This window comes from Bombina bombina, chromosome 1 (genome assembly GCF_027579735.1).
Source record: "Bombina bombina isolate aBomBom1 chromosome 1, aBomBom1.pri, whole genome shotgun sequence".
NCBI classification, from domain to species: Eukaryota; Metazoa; Chordata; class Amphibia; order Anura; family Bombinatoridae; genus Bombina; species Bombina bombina.
In genome coordinates, this window is record NC_069499.1 from 1,199,520,059 (window position 1) to 1,199,541,054 (window position 20,996).

The 20,996-nt window shown below is 39.8% G+C and overlaps 1 protein-coding gene across 2 annotated transcripts in view; it reads left to right on the plus strand.

Moving 5' to 3' along the window:
• Nucleotides 1–390: 390 nt before the first annotated feature.
• SPOP (speckle type BTB/POZ protein) overlaps nucleotides 391–20,996 on the plus strand; it is a 50,200-nt gene continuing 29,594 nt past the window's right edge. Inside the window, exons 1-7 of one of the 2 annotated variants that reach the window (XM_053700163.1) lie at nucleotides 391–449; nucleotides 4,755–4,885; nucleotides 5,380–5,501; nucleotides 5,670–5,821; nucleotides 5,903–6,030; nucleotides 6,442–6,619; nucleotides 6,865–6,920. In XM_053700163.1, coding sequence (XP_053556138.1) covers nucleotides 4,808–4,885; nucleotides 5,380–5,501; nucleotides 5,670–5,821; nucleotides 5,903–6,030; nucleotides 6,442–6,619; nucleotides 6,865–6,920 — 714 coding nt within the window. In that variant the 5' untranslated portion in view covers nucleotides 391–449; nucleotides 4,755–4,807. Of the gene's footprint in view, nucleotides 450–527; nucleotides 1,063–4,754; nucleotides 4,886–5,379; nucleotides 5,502–5,669; nucleotides 5,822–5,902; nucleotides 6,031–6,441; nucleotides 6,620–6,864; nucleotides 6,921–20,996 lie in introns of those variants that run through there. The other variant, XM_053700159.1, reaches the window with a different exon arrangement.

A 20,996-nucleotide genomic window follows, 5' to 3' on the forward strand; every position in this document is an offset into this window, starting at 1 on the left:
AGAGTAAATAGAACTGGCAGTCAAATAATACGTTTAAAACAGGAGGAACAATACAACCCATTATTCTAAGACTGGACTTTTTTTTTCAATTTGCGTTTTTAACGTGATCAATGTATTATACTGATACTGAACAAGAATACAAATAGCTGAGCAGGAAAATGTATTTGTCTTCTGAAAAAAAAAATGATAATGTAGTATTAAATGGATTTTGATGTTAAATCGATTATTCGTTTTTCAAACTTTATAAGATATAACTTTAACACCCGTATAAAAAAACAAACATATAAAGTCGGCGAATTACGTCGCTACATTTTCCCACCCTACACAAGTCAGGTGAACAGTACGCAAACTCATTTTATTTTGCAGGCTTAGGGATTTGTGCGTGGTGACGTCACCTGTATCGGGTGTACGTCCTAGCAGTATGTGGAACGCCGGGCAGCTTCGGTGAGGTGAGAGATGTGGTAAACCCGCCTTATTACTGCTGCTCAACTGCAAATGTTGGCAATGAAGCACCCAGGATAAACATATATACACTGAAGTCAGCCCACGGAAACAGCTAGCCGAGAGGCGCCAAAAGCGAATGAGTGCGCATGCGCAACCGTCACACTGCACGCCCTTTGCGCATGCGTAATGTGGAAGCTTGAAATGATGCATTTGAGTAAATGGGGAAGTGCAACCGTTGCGCATGCTTACTAACGTCGTTGACGCTGTGCAGGGAAACCTCCTATTCAAGGTTTGCGCTTGCGCTCTACCGCCTTTCGTTATACGCATGCTTAGTGCTGCAGGATTCCTGTCCTGCTAGATAGTGAGCCTTGCGTGTTTCACATATGCTGCCATATAGTGAGGGCTCTTCCTAGTTCGCTTTCAGGGGGGCAATAAGGGGCCCCAGGGGTGGGGCAGAACAGACCAGGAAGCAGGTATCGCATCCCTTGAGGGGAGGGAAGAGAGGCTGGGCCCCTAGGAGGGGGCTCCTGAGAGCCCGAGGGGAGGAGCCAACAACCAGAACTGACAGCTGATTGATACCTGGGATATCAGTAGTAATACTATCAGAGCCTGAGTATAGTGAGTAACCATATTACTTAGTGTGTTTGAAACTAATATATATATCTTACTTTTGACATAATTTACAAACATTCTACTTCCTTGTGATAGATACGTGTGTCTTATAGATATGCTTTAGCTAAACCACATGGTTTATTAATGGCTATAAAACATAACAATATTTATATGTTAGTTGGCTGTTTCTAGTAATACCTGTTACCCTTTTACTTTCTGCCACAATAGTTTCAACTGTTACTAAATTAGAGAATAAGTTCTCTGATAAGATCCTTTTCCTACATTTTTTTAACATATATTCTATTTACATGTAAATCATAGTATTATCAGTCCTTAAAGGGACACTGAACCCCATTTTTTTTCTTTTGTGATTCAGATAGAGCATGCATTTTTAAGCAACTTTCTAACTTACTCCTATGATCAAATTTTCATTCTCTTGGTATCTTTATTTGAAATGCAATAATGTAAGTTTTTAGATGCCGGCCCATATTTGGTGAACAACCTGGGTTGCTCTTGCTGATTGGTGGATAAATTCACCTACCAATAAACAAGTGCTGTCCAAGGTCTGAACCAAATAAAGATAGCAAGAGAACGAAGAAAAAATTATATTAGGATTAAATTAGAAAGTTGCTTAAAATGGCATGCTCTATCTGAATCACAAAAGAAAAAAAATTAGGTTCAGTATCCCTTTAAGGATCCTGCCTCTACCAGATTTACAACACTCAAATACATAATAGTGGAAGTTGAAGGCATTGGATAGGTATAGGAAAAAAAAACTGTAAACTTAGAGATAGAGAATGCAAATTTAAGCAACTTTCTAAATTACTCCTATTATCAATTTTTATTTGTTCTCTTGCTTTCTTTATTTGAAAAAGAAGGCATCTAAGCTATTTTTTGGTTCAGAACCATGGAAAGCACTTGTTTATTGGTGGGTGAATGTATCCACCAATCAGCAAGAACAACACAGTGGGGCCCATTTATCAAGCTCCGGATGGGCCCGCCAGAAAACAGCAGTTATGAAGCAGCGGACTAAGGACCGCTGCTCCATAACCTGTCCACCTGCTCTGGGCAGGCAGGCAGACATCGCCGAAAATCAACCCGATCGAGTACGATCAGGTTGATTGACACCTTTCTGCTGGCGGCTGATTGGCCGCAAATCTGCAAGGGGAGGCATTGCACCAGCAGCTCACAAGAGCTGCAGGTGCAATGCTGAATACGGAGAGCGTATTGCTCTCCGCATTCAGCGAGGTCTGTCAGACCTGATCCGCACTGTCGGATCAGGTCCGACAGACGTTTAATAAATAGGCCTCAGTTTGTTCACCAAAAATGGGTCGGCATCTAAACTTACATTCTTGCATTTCAGATAAAGATACCAAGAGAATGAAGAGAATTTGATAATAGTAGTACATTAGTAAGTTGCTTAAAATTGCATGCTCTATCTGAATCACAAAAGAAAACATTTGGGCTCAGTGTCCCTTTAATCAGACAGAGGGAGACCAAAGGAAAGTGGAGCACTACCTATATTTTGACTTTGTTTTCCACCTTTTAACAGTCTCTTATCTAGATGATTTGGAGAAAAGTATAGTGTTTATTTACACAGGCATCTTTGTGTAGTCACCCCTAATACATGCAAATATTCAGTATTTTAAAGGGACATTTCAATCAAAATTTAAATACACATAGATTTATTGCATTTTGGAATAGAAACATATTTTCAATATACATATATTGGCAAAAATGCTTCTATTAATAGTTATCACTGTTTAAGTGTTAACATTTTTCTCTGCATGTTAAGTATAGCTAGATATTTTCACTGCACCCACATTTTAAAGAATGCAGCTGCTCAGATTATCAGTGGGGCGTGTATCATGTCAGCAATTAACAAATTGAGTCATTAGCAGATGGTACAAGCACCTTAGGCTCTCCGAACAAGTGTTGGGTTTAAAATGCTGGTGCACGGTGCATACTTAAATACACTTTTTAAACAGCTATAGCTTTTATTAGAAGCCTTTTTGCTAATGCATTTATATTACAAAATTGCTTCTGTTCAATACCAAAATGCACCCATGTGGTTTCCAATTTTGGCTGGAATATCCCTTTAATATTGTTCGTAGTATATACACAAACACAACTTTAATGTTTCTAGTAGTCTGTGATTGGTAAACAAAGAACAAAAAAAACCATCATAATGAAAAATAGAATAGTATGTTTTTTTTTTGTATATATTGTTAAACAGAATTATGTTTTATTCTTTCTGACAATAACTATTCCCTTTTTATTATAAAACCAAATATGAATTATTTTATTTCTGTGATGTGAACAGGCCTTGGAGGTGAGAGTCACTTGTAGATACTCAATGTTGCTGATGTTGTCTTGATTGTGTTACAATTTAGGCAGGTGAGGCATGCCAGGCAACGGAACTCATTATAATGAAGTACATTTGTAGTTTTCCAATAAGGCTTTATTTGTTAGTCTAGATTGGTAAAGGGACATGAAACCTTTTTTTTTTTTTTTTTAATTTTGTTAGAATGTGCAATTTTAAACAACTTCACAGTTTACTTATATTTAATTTATGTAGTTTGTTGGTATGCTTTGTTAAAAAGCATACCTAGGTAGGCTCAGGAGCAACAATGCACTACTGGGAGCTAGCTGCTGATTGGTTGCTGCACATATATGCTTCTTGTATTTTGCTCACCAGATATGTTCAGTTATACTAAGAGAATAAAGCACATTTTGATAACAGAAGCTGGGATGTTGTTTAAAGTTGTATACTCTATCTGAAACATGAAAAGGTTTGCATTTCATGTCCCTCTTAATGGACAACAGAAGTTAGTTTCACTTAAATTAGTTACAATTCTGTATTTAAAGTCAGGACTTGTACTGGTTTAGAGTCCTCAAGACACCCCCATTTCCCCCTCCTGACCACCCGGCTAAACTTTTAGCCAATATCAAGCTAAAATTAGCTAATATTAAACATGTTACATTTTTATTGCACAAATTATCATTAAATAAATTTGTTAAATTATGCTATTAATTTCTGCTTTGGATAGCAGAAAATGATACAATATTAGGAAATATTACACTGCCCTCACTGGTGACTTCATAATGCCTCCCAGCTACTTCATAATGCCACCCGGCTGGCAAAATTCAATGTGTAGAACACTGGTATGGGTTGACTCCTAGATTTCGAACACATTTTCTAGCTCTGTTTTAGCCTGTGTATCAGGTGAAAAAAAGGGGGGGGGGGTATGTACAGCACCTAAGGCTCAGGACTTATTGTAATAAATTGTGAGGAAGGGTTTACTACTAGTAAATTATTATTGTGATAAACCCTTCCTCACAATTTATTACATTCAGTCCTGAGCCTTAGGCGCTGTACATACACCCCCTTTTTTCACCTGTATCTTTTTCCATAGGGGTGAGTTAGGACCCCTTATCTGTACAGCCACAGGACAGATCATAGCGCTGGGCCACCTCTATCACATCTTAGCATGTGTATCAGTCATGAGTTTTGCACTATTGATCAAAAGCCTTGTATTGTATATCAAACATGGACTCAGTCTTGTGTTGTATTGAATATCTTTCTCTATTTCTTAGGGTGCCTCTTTTTATAATTGTCATTGTAATATAGGTGTTATCTTGAATGTATTGTGCCAAGATTCTCAGATAGGATCACTGATACTGATTTCACTTTTCAGGAGAAGGTCCCTCGGGTTCCTTTCTCCGCTCACACAGTACCATCAAGCTGGCGATGTCGCGAGTACCAAGTCCCCCTCCCCCGGCTGAGATGTCCAGTGGTCCTGTGGCTGAAAGCTGGTGCTACACACAGGTAATAATCTTATTGTTATTTTATAGCTTCTTTGTTGAGAGCTGTGTAGTAGCATGTGTTGGTATAGATTTGATAATGTAGCCTGATAACTCTGTTTTGGAGTTTAAAAATGGCATTTGTTAACTTGTTAGTTTAAAGTCTACAAAGACACGTTTCATCATTCTGTTCTTAATTATGTCTTGATTAAGTGCATAAGCCAGAACAATGTAGGCACTACAATATGTGTACATTTTTTGGGTTAATGCAGTAACGCATTAAATTGTAGCGTGACTATTTTCAAATTGGCGCTTGATGCATATTTTGTATGATGGGGTTGGAGTGCATGGAGGAGTTGTTATGTTGTACACAGGAGTGTTTGATACACATTTTGGTGTCTTTTTGTAATGAAAGATGGACACATGAAAGATAACAATGGTTGAATATAAGTGAGATTTGTAACTGTTCTCAAAGATTTGGAAGTACCAATAAGTGATTATCTCTTGTATGCCTCTTAGATCAAGGTGGTAAAGTTCTCATACATGTGGACCATCAACAATTTTAGTTTCTGTCGAGAGGAGATGGGGGAGGTCATTAAGAGTTCCACCTTTTCCTCAGGGGCCAACGATAAGCTTAAATGGTAAGGAAAATGATTGGTGCCCAGTGTGCATGTGTCATGTAAAACCCTCTAAAACTATTGTAATCATATGTTTGGGAAGGACACTGTAGGATTTGGGGTAGAACAAGAGACCTTAAATGGAGGGCATCTGAAGGTAATTTAACTTTTGTCCTCCTTGACACATGTCAGGTGCCTGCGGGTGAATCCCAAGGGACTGGATGAAGAAAGTAAAGATTACCTGTCTCTTTATCTGCTATTAGTTAGCTGTCCGAAAAGTGAGGTGCGTGCCAAGTTCAAATTCTCCATACTCAATGCCAAGGGCGAGGAAACGAAGGCTATGGGTAAGTGACTATTCCTGGCCCCCATCTTCTTTCCTTTTCACTTCACAAACTTAAAGACTCATTTCTTTGTTCTCTTTGTAGAGAGTCAGAGAGCTTATCGATTTGTGCAAGGAAAGGATTGGGGCTTCAAGAAATTCATTCGTAGGGACTTCCTACTTGATGAGGCCAATGGCTTGCTTCCTGATGACAAACTTACACTGTTTTGTGAGGTATATGGCCAACACAGTTATGCATACTGGCATATGTGAGAAGCTAAACAGCCCATCCAAGCAAATTTATAGTTCCTTTCAGGCTATGATAATTAAAATGCCCAAATCTAGGTCCTTAAATGGAAAGATACTTTAAATGTATACACAGCATGGAAAATGAACAGGTGTGGTGAGCTGAGATATGGTGTGTGTGGACCACATAATTGTTATTAAAGTGAGAAAAGTTTATTATCCCATCACTGAGTCATTTAAATTGTTTGGCCCAGAGAGAGAGAAAGGAAAATAACACTAATACAACCATGGCTCATTGGAAACGTCTTCATATTAAATGCTCTTTAACAGGAAGCTTTATACTGCCATGTTGCTATTCTTTGAAATGGCTCTGTCACCCATGTGATTCCCTCTTTACAGGTTAGTGTGGTGCAGGATTCTGTAAACATATCTGGTCAGAATACAATGAACATGGTTAAAGTCCCAGAATGCCGTCTTGCAGATGAACTTGGAGGATTGTGGGAGAACTCACGTTTCACTGATTGCTGTCTGTGTGTTGCTGGTCAGGAGTTCCAGGCTCATAAAGCTATTCTGGCAGGTCAGTGAGAATGACATATGTCATGGTTATTAGGTCAACTAGATCTTAAAAGGATAAAGTCCCACGTAGGGGCACATAAACTTTATCACTATATTGATACATGATAGTTTCAAGTTTATGCGATTGGAGCACAGGGAGTGTAAGTTAAGTGATCAACATAACCTAATTATTTTTATGTGTGTGTTCCTTTTATGTGTAATGATGTTAAATATTAGAATATAATATTTGATTTTGTTTTTGTGCAGCTCGGTCACCTGTATTCAGTGCAATGTTTGAGCATGAAATGGAAGAAAGTAAAAAGGTATTTTGGGATTTGTTTGTGGTTGGGTGTTATGGGCTGTGATTGGCTAATAACCAAGTTTTTGATAAGAGATCTAATTTAAGAGATAACCTTACCCTTTTATTTTATTTTTCTACAATTAACTCTGATATTTTTATTTTAAAAATAAAGGTCAGCATGGGACATGTAATCTGTTCTAACCTTCTAAAATGTTGTTGTTGGGATGCTATGTCAATATTCTGTATTAAACTTGAAGGGAACTGTTGTTCACAAGGAAAATCTTAGAGCACTGGTTTTCAAACCTGTCCACAGGCCACATTTTGTGGATTTCTGAACTAGAGTACAGGTGAAATAATCAGCTGATTAGTAAACAGGGTTATTTTACCTGCTTTCACCCAAGGTATTCCTGAAAACCTGGCCTGTTGGGTAGGCCTGAGGACAGGTTTGAAAACAGTGCCTTAGAGGTAAAAAAACAGGGGTTATGTGCTCTATTTGGGGAAATTACGAAAGTTGTATACATATGTAGTCCTGATATTATCCGTCTAAATTGTCATTGATGCACCAATAAAAGATCAGAGGACTTGCTAGGGTAAATGTGTGATTGGTTACTTGTTGTTTTGAGATAAAGCACTCTGTTTACTTTTAGGGATATGAAAGTCAAAATGTACCTTTCATAGTTAAGGACATATTTAAGAGACTCTTTAATTTACTGTTATTGAATTTACCTTGAGCTCCTGGTATACTTTGTTGGAACGCATATTTAGGTAGGCAAAAGAGCAGCAATGTGTTGCTGAGAGCTAGCTGGTGACTGGTAGCTATGCACATATGCCTCTTGTCATTGTCTCACCAGATGTGTTGAACTAGGTTCCAGTAATACATTGCAGCTTTGTTACTGACTTTAACTATGTTTTTCAACCTTTTGCAGGGGATAAGTGCACAGAGCATTTTATTATTGCACTGTTGGCTGCATATAATACATTAGACTATTTTATTTTACATCCCTTTTGTTAGTGCTGTTTTCAGTTTGTCCTTCTGAACCAAGAAGCAAGTATGTCTGAACTGCATATTGTATATTTTATGGGCTTTGGTTTAACATATTTATTTAACCCCTTAATGACCAAGGATGTACCAGGTACGTCCTACAAAAAACGGTTGTGAACGTCCTCGGATTTCAAGCGCTGGAAGCGATCGTGATCGCTTCCAGACGATTTCAGGGTATTGCAGCGATGCCTCGATATTGAGGCCTTGTGCAATACCCTTTTCTAAGCAACCAATGCAGAGAGGGCCACTCTGTGGCCCTCTCTACATCGGTCATTGATGTTGCCAGTCGTTTGTGGCGTGGGAGGGCTTGGCGGGAGGTGGGTGGGCGGCCTATCGCTGGAGGAGGGCTGGAGCAGGTGGGATTGCCACTCTACATCACTGCAGTGAGTGCGAAGGAGGGGGATCCTATGTGGGATCCATGTCTGGAAAAGGATATAACTGATAATGATAATAATAAAAGGATCTGGAAGGGGGGGTATGCTAATGGGGGGGGCAACTACACTATGGAATTTTTTATTTATTTTTTTAGAAAAATTACAATAATTTAGAGCAAACTGGGTACTGGCAGCCAGTACCTAAGATGGCAGCAAATAGAGGGGGGAGGGTTATAGAGCTGTTTGGGGGGGGGGGGGGGGGCTGAGGGAGATTGGGTGGTAAGGGGGGATCCTACACTGCAGAAAATATATATATTTTTTTTATTATTTATTTAATACTGTCAGCCTTTCCACCAGTACTTAAGATGGGGGTGACCTTTGGGGAGTGGGGTAGGGAAGAGAGCTGTTTGAGAGGGGTCAGGGAGTGATCAGGGTGGGATGTGTCAGGTGGGAGGGTAAATCTATACACTAAAGCTAAAATTAACCCTACAAGTTACCTAATTAACCCATTTACTGCTGGGCATAATACAAGTGTGGTGTGCAACGGCATTTAGCGGCCTTCTAATTACCAAAAAGCAATGCCAAAGCCATATATGTCTGCTATTTCTGAACAAAGGGTATCTCAGAGAAGCATTTACAATCATTTGTGCCATAATTGCAAAGGCTGTTTGTAAATAATTTCAGTGAGAAACCTAAAGTTTGTGAAAAGTTTAAAAAAAAAAAAAAGATTGTTATTTGATTGCATTTGGCGGTGAAATGGGGGCATGAAATATACCAAAATGGGCCTAGATCAATACTTTGGGTTGTCTACTAAAAAAAAGTATATACATGTGAAGGGATATTCAGGGATTCCTGACAGATATCAGTGTTACAATGTAACTATCGCTAATTTTGTTCTACTTGTACATATTGTCTTAACTTGCAAAGAACATGTAAACATTGGGTGTTTCTAACCTCAGGACAAAATTTAGAAACTATTTAGCACTGGTGTTTTTTGGTGTTTGTAGATATGTAACAGATTTTGGGGGTCAAAGTTAGAAAAAGAGTGTTTTTTTGTTTTTTTATCAGATTTTATAAAAAAAAAATTATAGTAAATTTTTATGATATGATGAAAATAATGGTATCTTTAGAAAGTCCATTTAATGGCGAGAAAAACGGTATATAATATGTGTGGATACAGTAAATGAGTAAGAGGGAAATTACAGCTAAACACTGCAGAAATGTATAAACAGCCCTGGTCCTTAAAGTGAAGGTCAATTTTCATGTGAAAGTGCCCGGTTTTTAAATATAACTATTAAAAACGGGGGCACTTTCATTCATGAAAATTGACATTGCACCGTATTTTAAAAATACTTGCCTTTCTTTCATGTAATTAGCAAGAGTCCATGAGCTAGTGACGTATGGGATACACATTCCCACCAGGAGGGGCAAAGTTTTCCAAACCTCAAAATGCCTATAAATACACCCCTCACGACACCCACAAATCAGTTTTACAAACTTTGCCTCCCGTGGAGGTGGTGAAGTAAGTTTGTGCTAGATTCTTCGTTGATATGCGCTCCGCAGCAGGTTGGAGCCCGGTTTTCCTCTCAGCGTGCAGTGAATGTCAGAGGGATGTGAAGAGAGTATTGCCTATTTGAATTCAATGATCTCCTTCTACGGGGTCTATTTCATAGGTTCTCTGTTATCGGTCGTAGAGATTCATCTCTTACCTCCCTTTTCAGATCGACGATATACTCTTATTTATATACCATTACCTCTACTGATTCTCGTTTCAGTAGTGGTTTGGCTTTCTACTACATGTAGATGAGTGTCCTGGGGTAAGTAAGTCTTATTTTCTGTGACACTCTAAGCTATGGTTGGGCACTTTTTTATAAAGTTCTAAATATATGTATTCAAACATTTATTTGCCTTGACTCAAGATGTTCAACGTTCCTTATTTCAGACAGTCAGTTTCATATTTGGGATAATGCATATGAATAAATCATTTCTCTTGTTAAGTGTATCCAGTCCACGGATCATCCATTACTTATGGGATATTAACTCCTTCCCAACAGGAAGTGCAAGAGGATTCACCCAGCAGAGCTGCTATATAGCTCCTCCCCTAACTGCCATTCCCAGTCATTCTCTTGCACCCAACGACTAGATAGGATGTGTGAGAGGACTATGGTGATTATATTTAGTTTTATACCTTCAATCAAAAGTTTTATTTTATAATAGCACCGGAGTGTGTTATTCCTTCTCTGGTAGAATTTGAAGAAGAATCTACCTGAGTTTTTACTATGATTTTAGCCGGCGTAGTTAAGATCATATTGCTGTTTCTCGGCCATCTGAGGAGAGGTAAACTTCAGATCAGGGGACAGCGGGCAGATTAATCTGCAAAGAGGTATGTAGCAGCTTATTATTTTCTGACAATGGAATTGATGAGAAAATTCTGCCATACCGATATAATGTAAACTCAGCCTTAAATGCAGTAGCAGCAACTGGTATCAGGCTGTCATGTATGTATATTTTACACTTCAGTATTCTGGGGAATGGCACTTCACTGGAATTATACTGTGTGCATAAGGCTTTAGTCTAATTTGCAGGGACTGGCAACAGGCTCTTTAATAACACTTAATTTATGTTAAACGTTTTTTGCTGGCATGTAAAATCGTTTCATTTTCTGAGGTACTGGGTGAATAAAATGTTTTGGGCATTATTTTTTCCACTTGGCAGTTGTTTTATTTAATTTATGACAGTTTACTGATCTCTCTCACTGTTGTGTGTGAGGGGGAGGTCAAAAAATTCAGTCAGAAGCTCATTGTATTTCCTGCATGATCCGGTTCATCTCTACAGAACTCAGGGGTCTTCAAAACTTGTTTTGAGGGAGGTAATCATTCACAGCAGAGCTGTGAGATTGTAGTTGACTGTGATAAAAAACGTTTATTTCTGTAACTTTTTTTTCTGCTATCAGGGTTAGTTATCCTTCGCTAATGGGAACAAGCCTTTGCTAAAATTGTGTTTTTTACAAAGATTTGATGCTTTAACCTTTCAGTTTATTAACTTTCAACTGTCATAACTCTTTCTGTGCTTCTTATAGGCACAGTACGTTTTCATATTATAGTAAATTACTTGAAAAGTATTTCCAAGTTGCTAGTTTATTTGCTAGTGTGTTAAACATGTCTGATTCAGAGGAAGACATCTGTGCTATATGTGCTAATGCCAAAGTGGAGCCCAATAGAAATGTATGTACTAACTGTATTGATGCTACTTTAAATAAAAGTCAATCTGTACAAATTGAACACATTTCACCAAACAACGAGGGGAGAGTTATGCCGACTAACTCGCCTCACGTGTCAGTACCTGCATCTCCCGCTCGGGGGGTGCGTGATATTGTGGCGCAGAGTACATCTGGGCGGCCATTACAAATCACATTACAGGATATGGCTACTGTTATGACTGAAGTTTTGGCTAAATTACCAGAACTAAGAGGTAAGCGTGATCACTCTGGGGTGAGAACAGAGTGCGCTGATAATGTTAGGGCCATGTCAGATACTGCGTCACAACTTGCAGAACATGAGGACGGAGAGCTTCATTCTGCGGCTGATGGTTCTGATCCAAACAGATTGGATTCAGATATTTCAAATTTTAAATTTAAGCTGGAAAACCTCCGTGTATTATTAGGGGAGGTGTTAGCGGCTCTGAATGATTGTAACACAGTTGCAATACCAGAAAAAATGTGTAGGTTGGATAAATATTTTGCGGTACCGTCGAGTACTGACGTTTTTCCTATACCTAAGAGACTTACTGAAATTGTTACTAAGGAGTGGGATAGACCCGGTGTGCCGTTCTCACCCCCTCCGATATTTAGAAAGATGTTTCCAATAGACACCACCACACGGGACTTATGGCAAACGATCCCTAAGGTGGAGGGAGCAGTTTCTACTTTAGCTAAGCGTACCACTATCCCGGTGGAGGATAGCTGTGCCTTTTCAGATCCAATGGATAAAAAGTTAGAGGGTTACCTTAAGAAAATGTTTGTTCAACAAGGTTTTATATTGCAACCCCTTGCATGCATTGCGCCTGTCACGGCTGCAGCAGCATTTTGGTTTGAGTCTCTGGAAGGGACATTTGAATCAGCTCCATTAGATGAGATTACACACAGGCTTAAAGCTCTTAAGTTAGCTAACTCATTTATTTCAGATGCCGTAGTACATTTAACTAAGCTTACGGCTAAGAATTCCGGATTCGCCATTCAGGCGCGCAGAGCACTGTGGCTAAAATCCTGGTCAGCTGACGTTACTTCTAAGTCTAAATTTCTTAATATACCTTTCAAAGGGCAGACCTTATTCGGGCCCGGATTGAAAGAAATTATCGCTGACATTACAGGAGGTAAAGGCCATGCCCTGCCTCAAGACAGAGCCAAACCTAAGGCTAGACAATCTAATTTTCGTTCCTTTCGGAATTTCAAAGCAGGAGCAGCATCAACTTCCTCTGCTCCAAAACAAGAAGGATCTGTTGCTCGCTACAGACAAGGCTGGAGACCTAACCAGTCCTGGAACAAGGGCAAGCAGGCCAGGAAACCTGCTGGTGCCCCTAAAACAGCATGAATTGAGGGCCCCCGATCCGGGAACGGATCTAGTGGGGGGCAGACTTTCTCTCTTCGCCCAGGCTTGGGCAAGAGATGTCCAGGATCCCTGGGCGCTAGAGATAATATCTCAGGGATACCTTCTGGACTTCAAATACTCTCCCCCAAGAGAGAGATTTCATCTGTCAAGGTTGTCAACAAACCAAATAAAGAAAGAGGCGTTTCTACGCTGCGTACAAGAGCTTTTATTAATGGGAGTAATCCATCCAGTTCCACGGTCGGAACAGGGACAAGGGTTTTACTCAAATCTGTTTGTGGTTCCCAAAAAAGAGGGAACTTTCAGGCCAATCCTGGATTTAAAGATCCTAAACAAATTCCTAAGAGTTCCATCGTTCAAAATGGAGACTATTCGGACAATTTTACCCATGATCCAAAAGGGTCAGTACATGACCACAGTGGATTTAAAGGATGCTTACCTTCACATACCGATTCACAAAGATCATTACCGGTATCTAAGGTTTGCCTTTCTAGACAGGCATTACCAGTTTGTAGCTCTTCCATTCGGATTGGCTACGGCTCCGAGAATCTTCACAAAGGTTCTGGGTGCTCTTCTGGCGGTACTAAGACCGCGAGGAATTGCGGTAGCTCCGTACCTAGACGACATTCTGATACAAGCTTCAAGCTTTCAAACTGCCAAGTCTCATACAGAGTTAGTACTGGCATTTCTAAGGTCGCATGGATGGAAGGTGAACGAAAAGAAGAGTTCTCTCTTTCCACTCACAAGAGTTCCCTTCTTGGGGACTCTTATAGATTCTGTAGAAATGAAGATTTACCTGACAGAAGACAGGTTAACAAAGCTTCAAAATGCATGCCGTGTCCTTCATTCCATTCAACACCTGTCAGTAGCTCAATGCATGGAGGTGATCGGCTTAATGGTAGCAGCAATGGACATAGTACCCTTTGCACGCCTACATCTCAGACCGCTGCAATTGTGCATGCTAAGTCAGTGGAATGGGGATTACTCAGACTTGTCCCCTACTCTGAATCTGGATCAAGAGACCAGAAATTCTCTTCTATGGTGGCTTTCTCGGCCACATCTGTCCAGGGGGATGCCATTCAGCAGGCCGGACTGGACAATTGTAACAACAGACACCAGCCTACTAGGTTGGGGCGCTGTCTGGAATTCTCTGAAGGCTCAGGGACAATGGAATCAGGAGGAGAGTCTCCTACCAATAAACATTCTGGAATTGAGAGCAGTTCTCAATGCCCTTCTGGCTTGGCCCCAGTTAACAACTCGGGGGTTCATCAGGTTTCAGTCGGACAACATCACGACTGTAGCTTACATCAACCATCAGGGAGGGACAAGAAGCTCCCTAGCAATGATGGAAGTATCAAAGATAATTCGCTGGGCAGAGTCTCACTCTTGCCACCTGTCAGCAATCCACATCCCGGGAGTGGAGAACTGGGAGGCGGATTTCTTAAGTCGTCAGACTTTTCATCCGGGGGAGTGGGAACTTCATCCGGAGGTCTTTGCCCAAATACTTCGACGTTGGGGCAAACCAGAGATAGATCTCATGGCGTCTCGACAGAACGCCAAGCTTCCTCGTTACGGGTCCAGATCCAGGGATCCGGGAGCGGTTCTGATAGATGCTTTGACAGCACCTTGGATGGCTTATGTGTTTCCACCCTTCCCGATGCTTCCTCGATTGATTGCCAGAATCAAACAGGAGAGAGCATCAGTGATTCTAATAGCGCCTGCATGGCCACGCAGGACTTGGTATGCAGATCTAGTGGACATGTCATCCTGTCCACCTTGGTCGCTACCTCTGAAACAGGACCTTCTGATCCAGGGTCCCTTCAAACATCAAAATCTAATTTCTCTGAAGCTGACTGCTTGGAAATTGAACGCTTGATTTTATCAAAACGTGGTTTTTCTGAGTCAGTTATTGATACCTTAATACAGGCTAGGAAGCCTGTTACCAGAAAGATTTACCATAAGATATGGCGCAAATACTTATATTGGTGCGAATCCAAGAGTTACTCATGGAGTAAGGTTAGGATTCCGAGGATATTGTCTTTTCTACAAGAAGGTTTAGAAAAGGGTTTATCCGCTAGTTCCTTAAAGGGACAGATTTCAGCTCTGTCCATTCTTTTACACAAACGTCTGTCAGAAGTTCCGGACGTTCAAGCTTTTTGTCAGGCTTTAGCTAGGATCAAGCCTGTGTTTAAAACTGTTGCTCCACCATGGAGTTTGAACTTAGTTCTTAATGTTTTACAGGGTGTTCCGTTTGAACCCCTTCATTCCATTGATATCAAGTTGTTATCTTGGAAAGTTCTGTTTTTAATGGCGATTTCCTCGGCTCGAAGAGTCTCTGAGTTATCTGCCTTACATTGTGATTCTCCTTATCTGATTTTTCATTCAGACAAGGTAGTTCTGCGTACTAAACCTGGGTTCCTACCTAAGGTGGTCACTAACAGGAATATCAATCAAGAGATTGTGGTTCCATCTTTGTGTCCTAATCCTTCTTCGAAAAAGGAACGTCTGCTACACAATCTAGATGTAGTCCGTGCCCTGAAATTTTATCTACAGGCAACTAAGGATTTTCGACAAACGTCTTCCCTGTTTGTCGTTTATTCTGGTCAGAGGAGAGGTCAAAAAGCTTCGGCTACCTCTCTCTCCTTTTGGCTTCGTAGCATAATACGGTTAGCCTATGAGACTGCTGGACAGCAGCCTCCTGAAAGAATTACAGCACATTCTACTAGAGCTGTGGCTTCCACTTGGGCCTTTAAGAATGAGGCTTCTGTTGAACAGATTTGCAAGGCTGCAACTTGGTCTTCTCTTCATACTTTTTCCAAATTTTACAAATTTGACACTTTTGCTTCTTCGGAGGCTGTTTTTGGGAGAAAGGTTCTTCAGGCAGTGGTTCCTTCCGTATAAAGAGCCTGCCTGTCCCTCCCGTCATCCGTGTACTTTAGCTTTGGTATTGGTATCCCATAAGTAATGGATGATCCGTGGACTGGATACACTTAACAAGAGAAAACATAATTTATGCTTACCTGATAAATTTATTTCTCTTGTAGTGTATCCAGTCCACGGCCCGCCCTGTCACTTTAAGGCAGGTAATTTTTCCATTAAACTACAGTCACCACTGCACCCTATGTTTTTCCTTTCTCTGCATGTTTTCGGTCGAATGACTGGTAATGGCAGTTAGGGGAGGAGCTATATAGCAGCTCTGCTGGGTGAATCCTCTTGCACTTCCTGTTGGGGAGGAGTTAATATCCCATAAGTAATGGATGATCCGTGGACTGGATACACTACAAGAGAAATAAATTTATCAGGTAAGCATAAATTATGTTTTTTTTCTTACCTTAAAATTTGACTTTTTCCCTGTGGGCTGTTAGGCTCGCGGGGGCTGAAAATGCTTCATTTTATTGCGTCATTCTTGGCGCAAAATTTTTTTTCTGTTTCCGGCGTCATACATGTCGCCGGAAGTTGCGTCATTTTTGCCGTTCTTTTGCGCCAAAAGTGTCGGCGTTCCGGATGTGGCGTCATTTTTGGTGCCAAAAGCATTTAGGCGCCAAATAATGTGGGCGTCATTTTTTGGCGCTAAAAAAATATGGGCGTCACTATTGTCTCCACATTATTTAAGTCTCATTATTTATTGCTTCTGGTTGCTAGAAGCTTGTTCACTGGCATTTTTTCCCATTCCTGAAACTGTCATTTAAGGAATTTGATCAATTTTGCTTTATATGTTGTTTTTTCTATTACATATTGCAAGATGTCCCACGTTGAAACTGAGTCAGAAGATACTTCTGGAAAATCGCTGCCTGGTGCTGGAGCTACCAAAGCTAAGTGTATCTGCTGTAAACTTATGGTATCTGTTCCTCCAGCTGTTGTTTGTACTGTTTGTCATGACAAACTTGTTAATGCAGATAATATTTCCTTTAGTACTGTTACATTACCTGTTGCTGTTCCGTCAACATCTAATGTTCCTGATAACATAAGAGATTTTGTTTCTAAATCCATTAAGAAGGCTATGTCTGTTATTCCTCCTTCTAGTAAACGTAAAAAGTCTTTTAAAACTTCTCATTTTTCAGATGAATTTTTAAATGAACATCATGATTCTGATAATGGTTCTTCTGGTTCAGAGGATTCTGTTTCAGAGGTTGACGCTGATAAATCTCATATTTATTTAAAATGGAATTTATTCGTTCTTTACTTAAAGAAGTCCTAATTGCATTAGAAATTGAGAATTCTGGTCCTCTTGATACTAAATCTAAACGTTTAGATAAGGTTTTTAAATCTCCTGTAGTTATTCCAGAAGTTTTTTCTGTCCCTGGTGCTATTTCTGAAGTAATTTCCAGGGAATGGAATAATTTGGGTAATTCATTTACTCCTTCTAAACGTTTTAAGCAATTCTATCCTGTGCCATCTGACAGATTAGAGTTTTGGGACAAAATCCCTAAGGTTGATGGGGCTGTCTCTACTCTTGCTAAGCGTACTACTATTCCTACGGCAGATGGTACTTCCTTTAAGGATCCTTTGGATAGGAAAATTGAATCCTTTCTAAGAAAAGCTTACTTGTGTTCAGGTAATCTTCTTAGACCTGCTATATCTTTAGCGGATGTTGCTGTAGCTTCAACTTTTTGGTTAGAAGCTTTAGCGCAACAAGTAACAGATCATAATTCTCATAGCATTATTATTCTTCTTCAACATGCTAATAATTTTATTTGTGATGCCATCTTTGATATCATTAGAGTTGATGTCAGGTATATGTCTCTAGCTATTTTAGCTAGAAGAGCTTTATGGCTTAAAACTTGGAATGCTGATATGTCTTCTAAGTCTACTCTGCTTTCCCTTTCTTTCCAGGGTAATAAATTGTTTGGTTCTCAGTTGGATTCTATTATCTCAACTGTTACTGGAGGGAAAGGAACTTTTTTACCACAGGATAAAAAATCTAAAGGTAAATTTAGGTCTAATAATCGTTTTCGTTCCTTTCGTCACAACAAGGAACAAAAACCTGATCCTTCATCCTCAGGAGCGGTATCAGTTTGGAAACCATCTCCAGTCTGGAATAAATCCAAGCCTTTTAGAAAACCAAAGCCAGCTCCCAAGTCCACATGAAGGTGCGGCCCTCATTCCAGCTCAGCTGGTAGGGGGCAGATTACGTTTTTTTCAAAGAAATTTGGATCAATTCCGTTCACAATCTTTGGATTCAGAACATTGTTTCAGAAGGGTACAGAATTGGCTTCAAGATAAGGCCTCCTGCAAAGAGATTTTTTCTTTCCCGTGTCCCAGTAACCCAGCGAAGGCTCAAGCATTTCTGAAATGTGTTTTAGATCTAGAGTTGGCTGGAGTAATTATGCCAGTTCTGGAACAGGGACTGGGGTTTTATTCAAATCTCTTCATTGTACCAAAGAAGGAGAATTCCTTCAGACCAGTTCTGGATCTAAAAATATTGAATCGTTATGTAAGGATACCAACATTCAAAATGGTAACTGTAAGGACTATCCTGCCTTTTGTTCAGCAAGGGCATTATATGTCTACAATAGATTTACAGGATGCATATCTGCATATTCCGATTCATCCAGATCACTATCAGTTTCTGAGATTCTCTTTCCTAGACAAGCATTACCAGTTTGTGGCTCTGCCGTTTGGCCTAGCTACAGCTCCAAGAATTTTTACAAAGGTTCTCGGTGCCCTTCTGTCTGTAATCAGAGAACAGGGTATTGTGGTATTTCCTTATTTGGACGATATCTTGGTACTTGCTCAGTCTTCACATTTAGCAGAATCTCATACGAATCGACTTGTGTTGTTTCTTCAAGATCATACGACACTCTCTGACGTGGTGGACAGATCACCATCGTTTAGTTATCTTTCCACCTCTAGTTCTTCTTCCAAGAGTAATCTCCAAGATTCTGAAGGAATGCTCGTTTGTTCTGCTGGTAGCTCCAGCATGGCCTCACAGGTTTTGGTATGCGGATCTTGTCCGGATGGCCTCTTGCCAACCGTGGACTCTTCTGTTAAGGCCAGACCTTCTGTCGCAAGGTCCTTTTTTCCATCAGGATCTCAAATCCTTAAATTTAAAGGTATGGAGATTGAACGCTTGATTCTTAGTCAAAGAGGTTTCTCTGACTCTGTGATTAATACTATGTTACAGGCTCGTAAATCTGTATCTAGGGAGATATATTATAGAGTCTGGAAGACTTATATTTCTTGGTGTATTTCTCATCATTTTTCCTGGCATTCTTTTAGAATTCCGAGAATTTTACAGTTTCTTCAGGATGGTTTGGATAAAGGTTTGTCTGCAAGTTCCTTGAAAGGACAAATCTCTGCTCTTTCTGTTCTTTTTCACAGAAAGATTGCTAATCTTCCTGATATTCATTGTTTTGTACAAGCTTTAGTTCGTATAAAACCTGTCATTAAGTCAATTTCTCCTCCTTGGAGTTTGAATTTGGTTCTGAGGGCTCTTCAAGCTCCTCCGTTTGAACCTATGCATTCATTGGACATTAAATTACATTCTTGGAAAGTTTTGTTCCTTTTGGCTATCTCTTCTGCCAGAAGAGTTTCTGAATTATCTGCTCTTTCTTGTGAGTCTCCTTTTCTGATTTTTCACTAGGATAAGGCGGTGTTGCAAACTTCTTTTAAATTTTTACCTAAGGTTGTGAATTCCAACAACATTAGTAGAGAAATTGTGGTTCCTTCATTATGTCCTAATCCTAAGAATTCTAAGGAGAAATCATTGCATTCTTTGGATGTAGTTAGAGCTTTGAAATATTATGTTGAAGCTACTAAGAATTTCCGAAAGACTTCTAGTCTATTTGTTATATTTTCTGGTTCTAGGAAAGGTCAGAAGGCCTCTGCCATTTCTTTGGCATCTTGGTTGAAATCTTTAATTCATCATGCTTATGTGGAGTCGGGTAAAACTCCGCCTCAAAGGATTACAGCTCATTCTACTAGGTCAGTTTCTACTTCCTGGGCGTTTAGGAATGAAGCTTCGGTTGATCAGATTTGCAAAGCAGCAACTTGGTCTTCTTTGCATACTTTTACTAAATTCTACCATTTTGATGTGTTTTCTTCTTCTGAAGCTGTCTTTGGTAGAAAAGTACTTCAGGCAGCTGTTTCAGTTTGAATCTTCTGCTTATATTTTCAGTTTTTTTCTTTATAAGATTTAAACTTTATTTTTGGGTGTGGATTTTTTTCAGCAGAATTGGCTGTCTTTATTTTATCCCTCCCTCTCTAGTGACTCTTGCGTGAAAGATCCACATCTTGGGTAGTCATTATCCCATACGTCACTAGCTCATGGACTCTTGCTAATTACATGAAAGAAAACATAATTTATGTAAGAACTTACCTGATAAATTCATTTCTTTCATATTAGCAAGAGTCCATGAGGCCCACCCTTTTTGTGGTGGTTATGATTTTTTTGTATAAGCACAATTATTCCAATTCCTTATATTTATGCTTCGCACTTTTTTCTTATCACCCCACTTCTTGGCTATTCGTTAAACTGAATTGTGGGTGTGGTGAGGGGTGTATTTATAGGCATTTTGAGGTTTGGGAAACTTTGCCCCTCCTGGTGGGAATGTGTATCCCATACGTCACTAGCTCATGGACTCTTGCTAATATGAAAGAAATGAATTTATCAGGTAAGTTCTTACATAAATTATGTTTTTTCTTCTGAAACGCCGGATCGCTGTTCTGAAACAGTGCCCCGCCTGCTTCTTCCTGGTTTACTTACCCAGCAGTGACAAAACCGGCTTCTTCCAATCTTGGAGTTGCCTCAGGCAATGATTCCCCCGGGGGGGAAGCCGTGATTGGAGGATGCCAGAATTGTCATTGCTGACGTATGAAGAGGCTTGCGACGGGTTGGTGAAGCACTGGATCGGCTTCAAGAAGAAAAGGTAAGTATATTTTAAGAAAACGGGTGAAATGTCATTTTTCATGAATGATAGTGCCCCTGTTTTTTAATATTTTTTTTTTAAAACGTGCACTTTCACACGAAAATTGACCTTCACTTTAACGGTAAGAAAATTGAAAAATGGTCTGGTCACTAAAGGGTTAAAGGGACAGTCAAGTTAAAATTAAACTTTCATGATTCAGATAGGGCATGC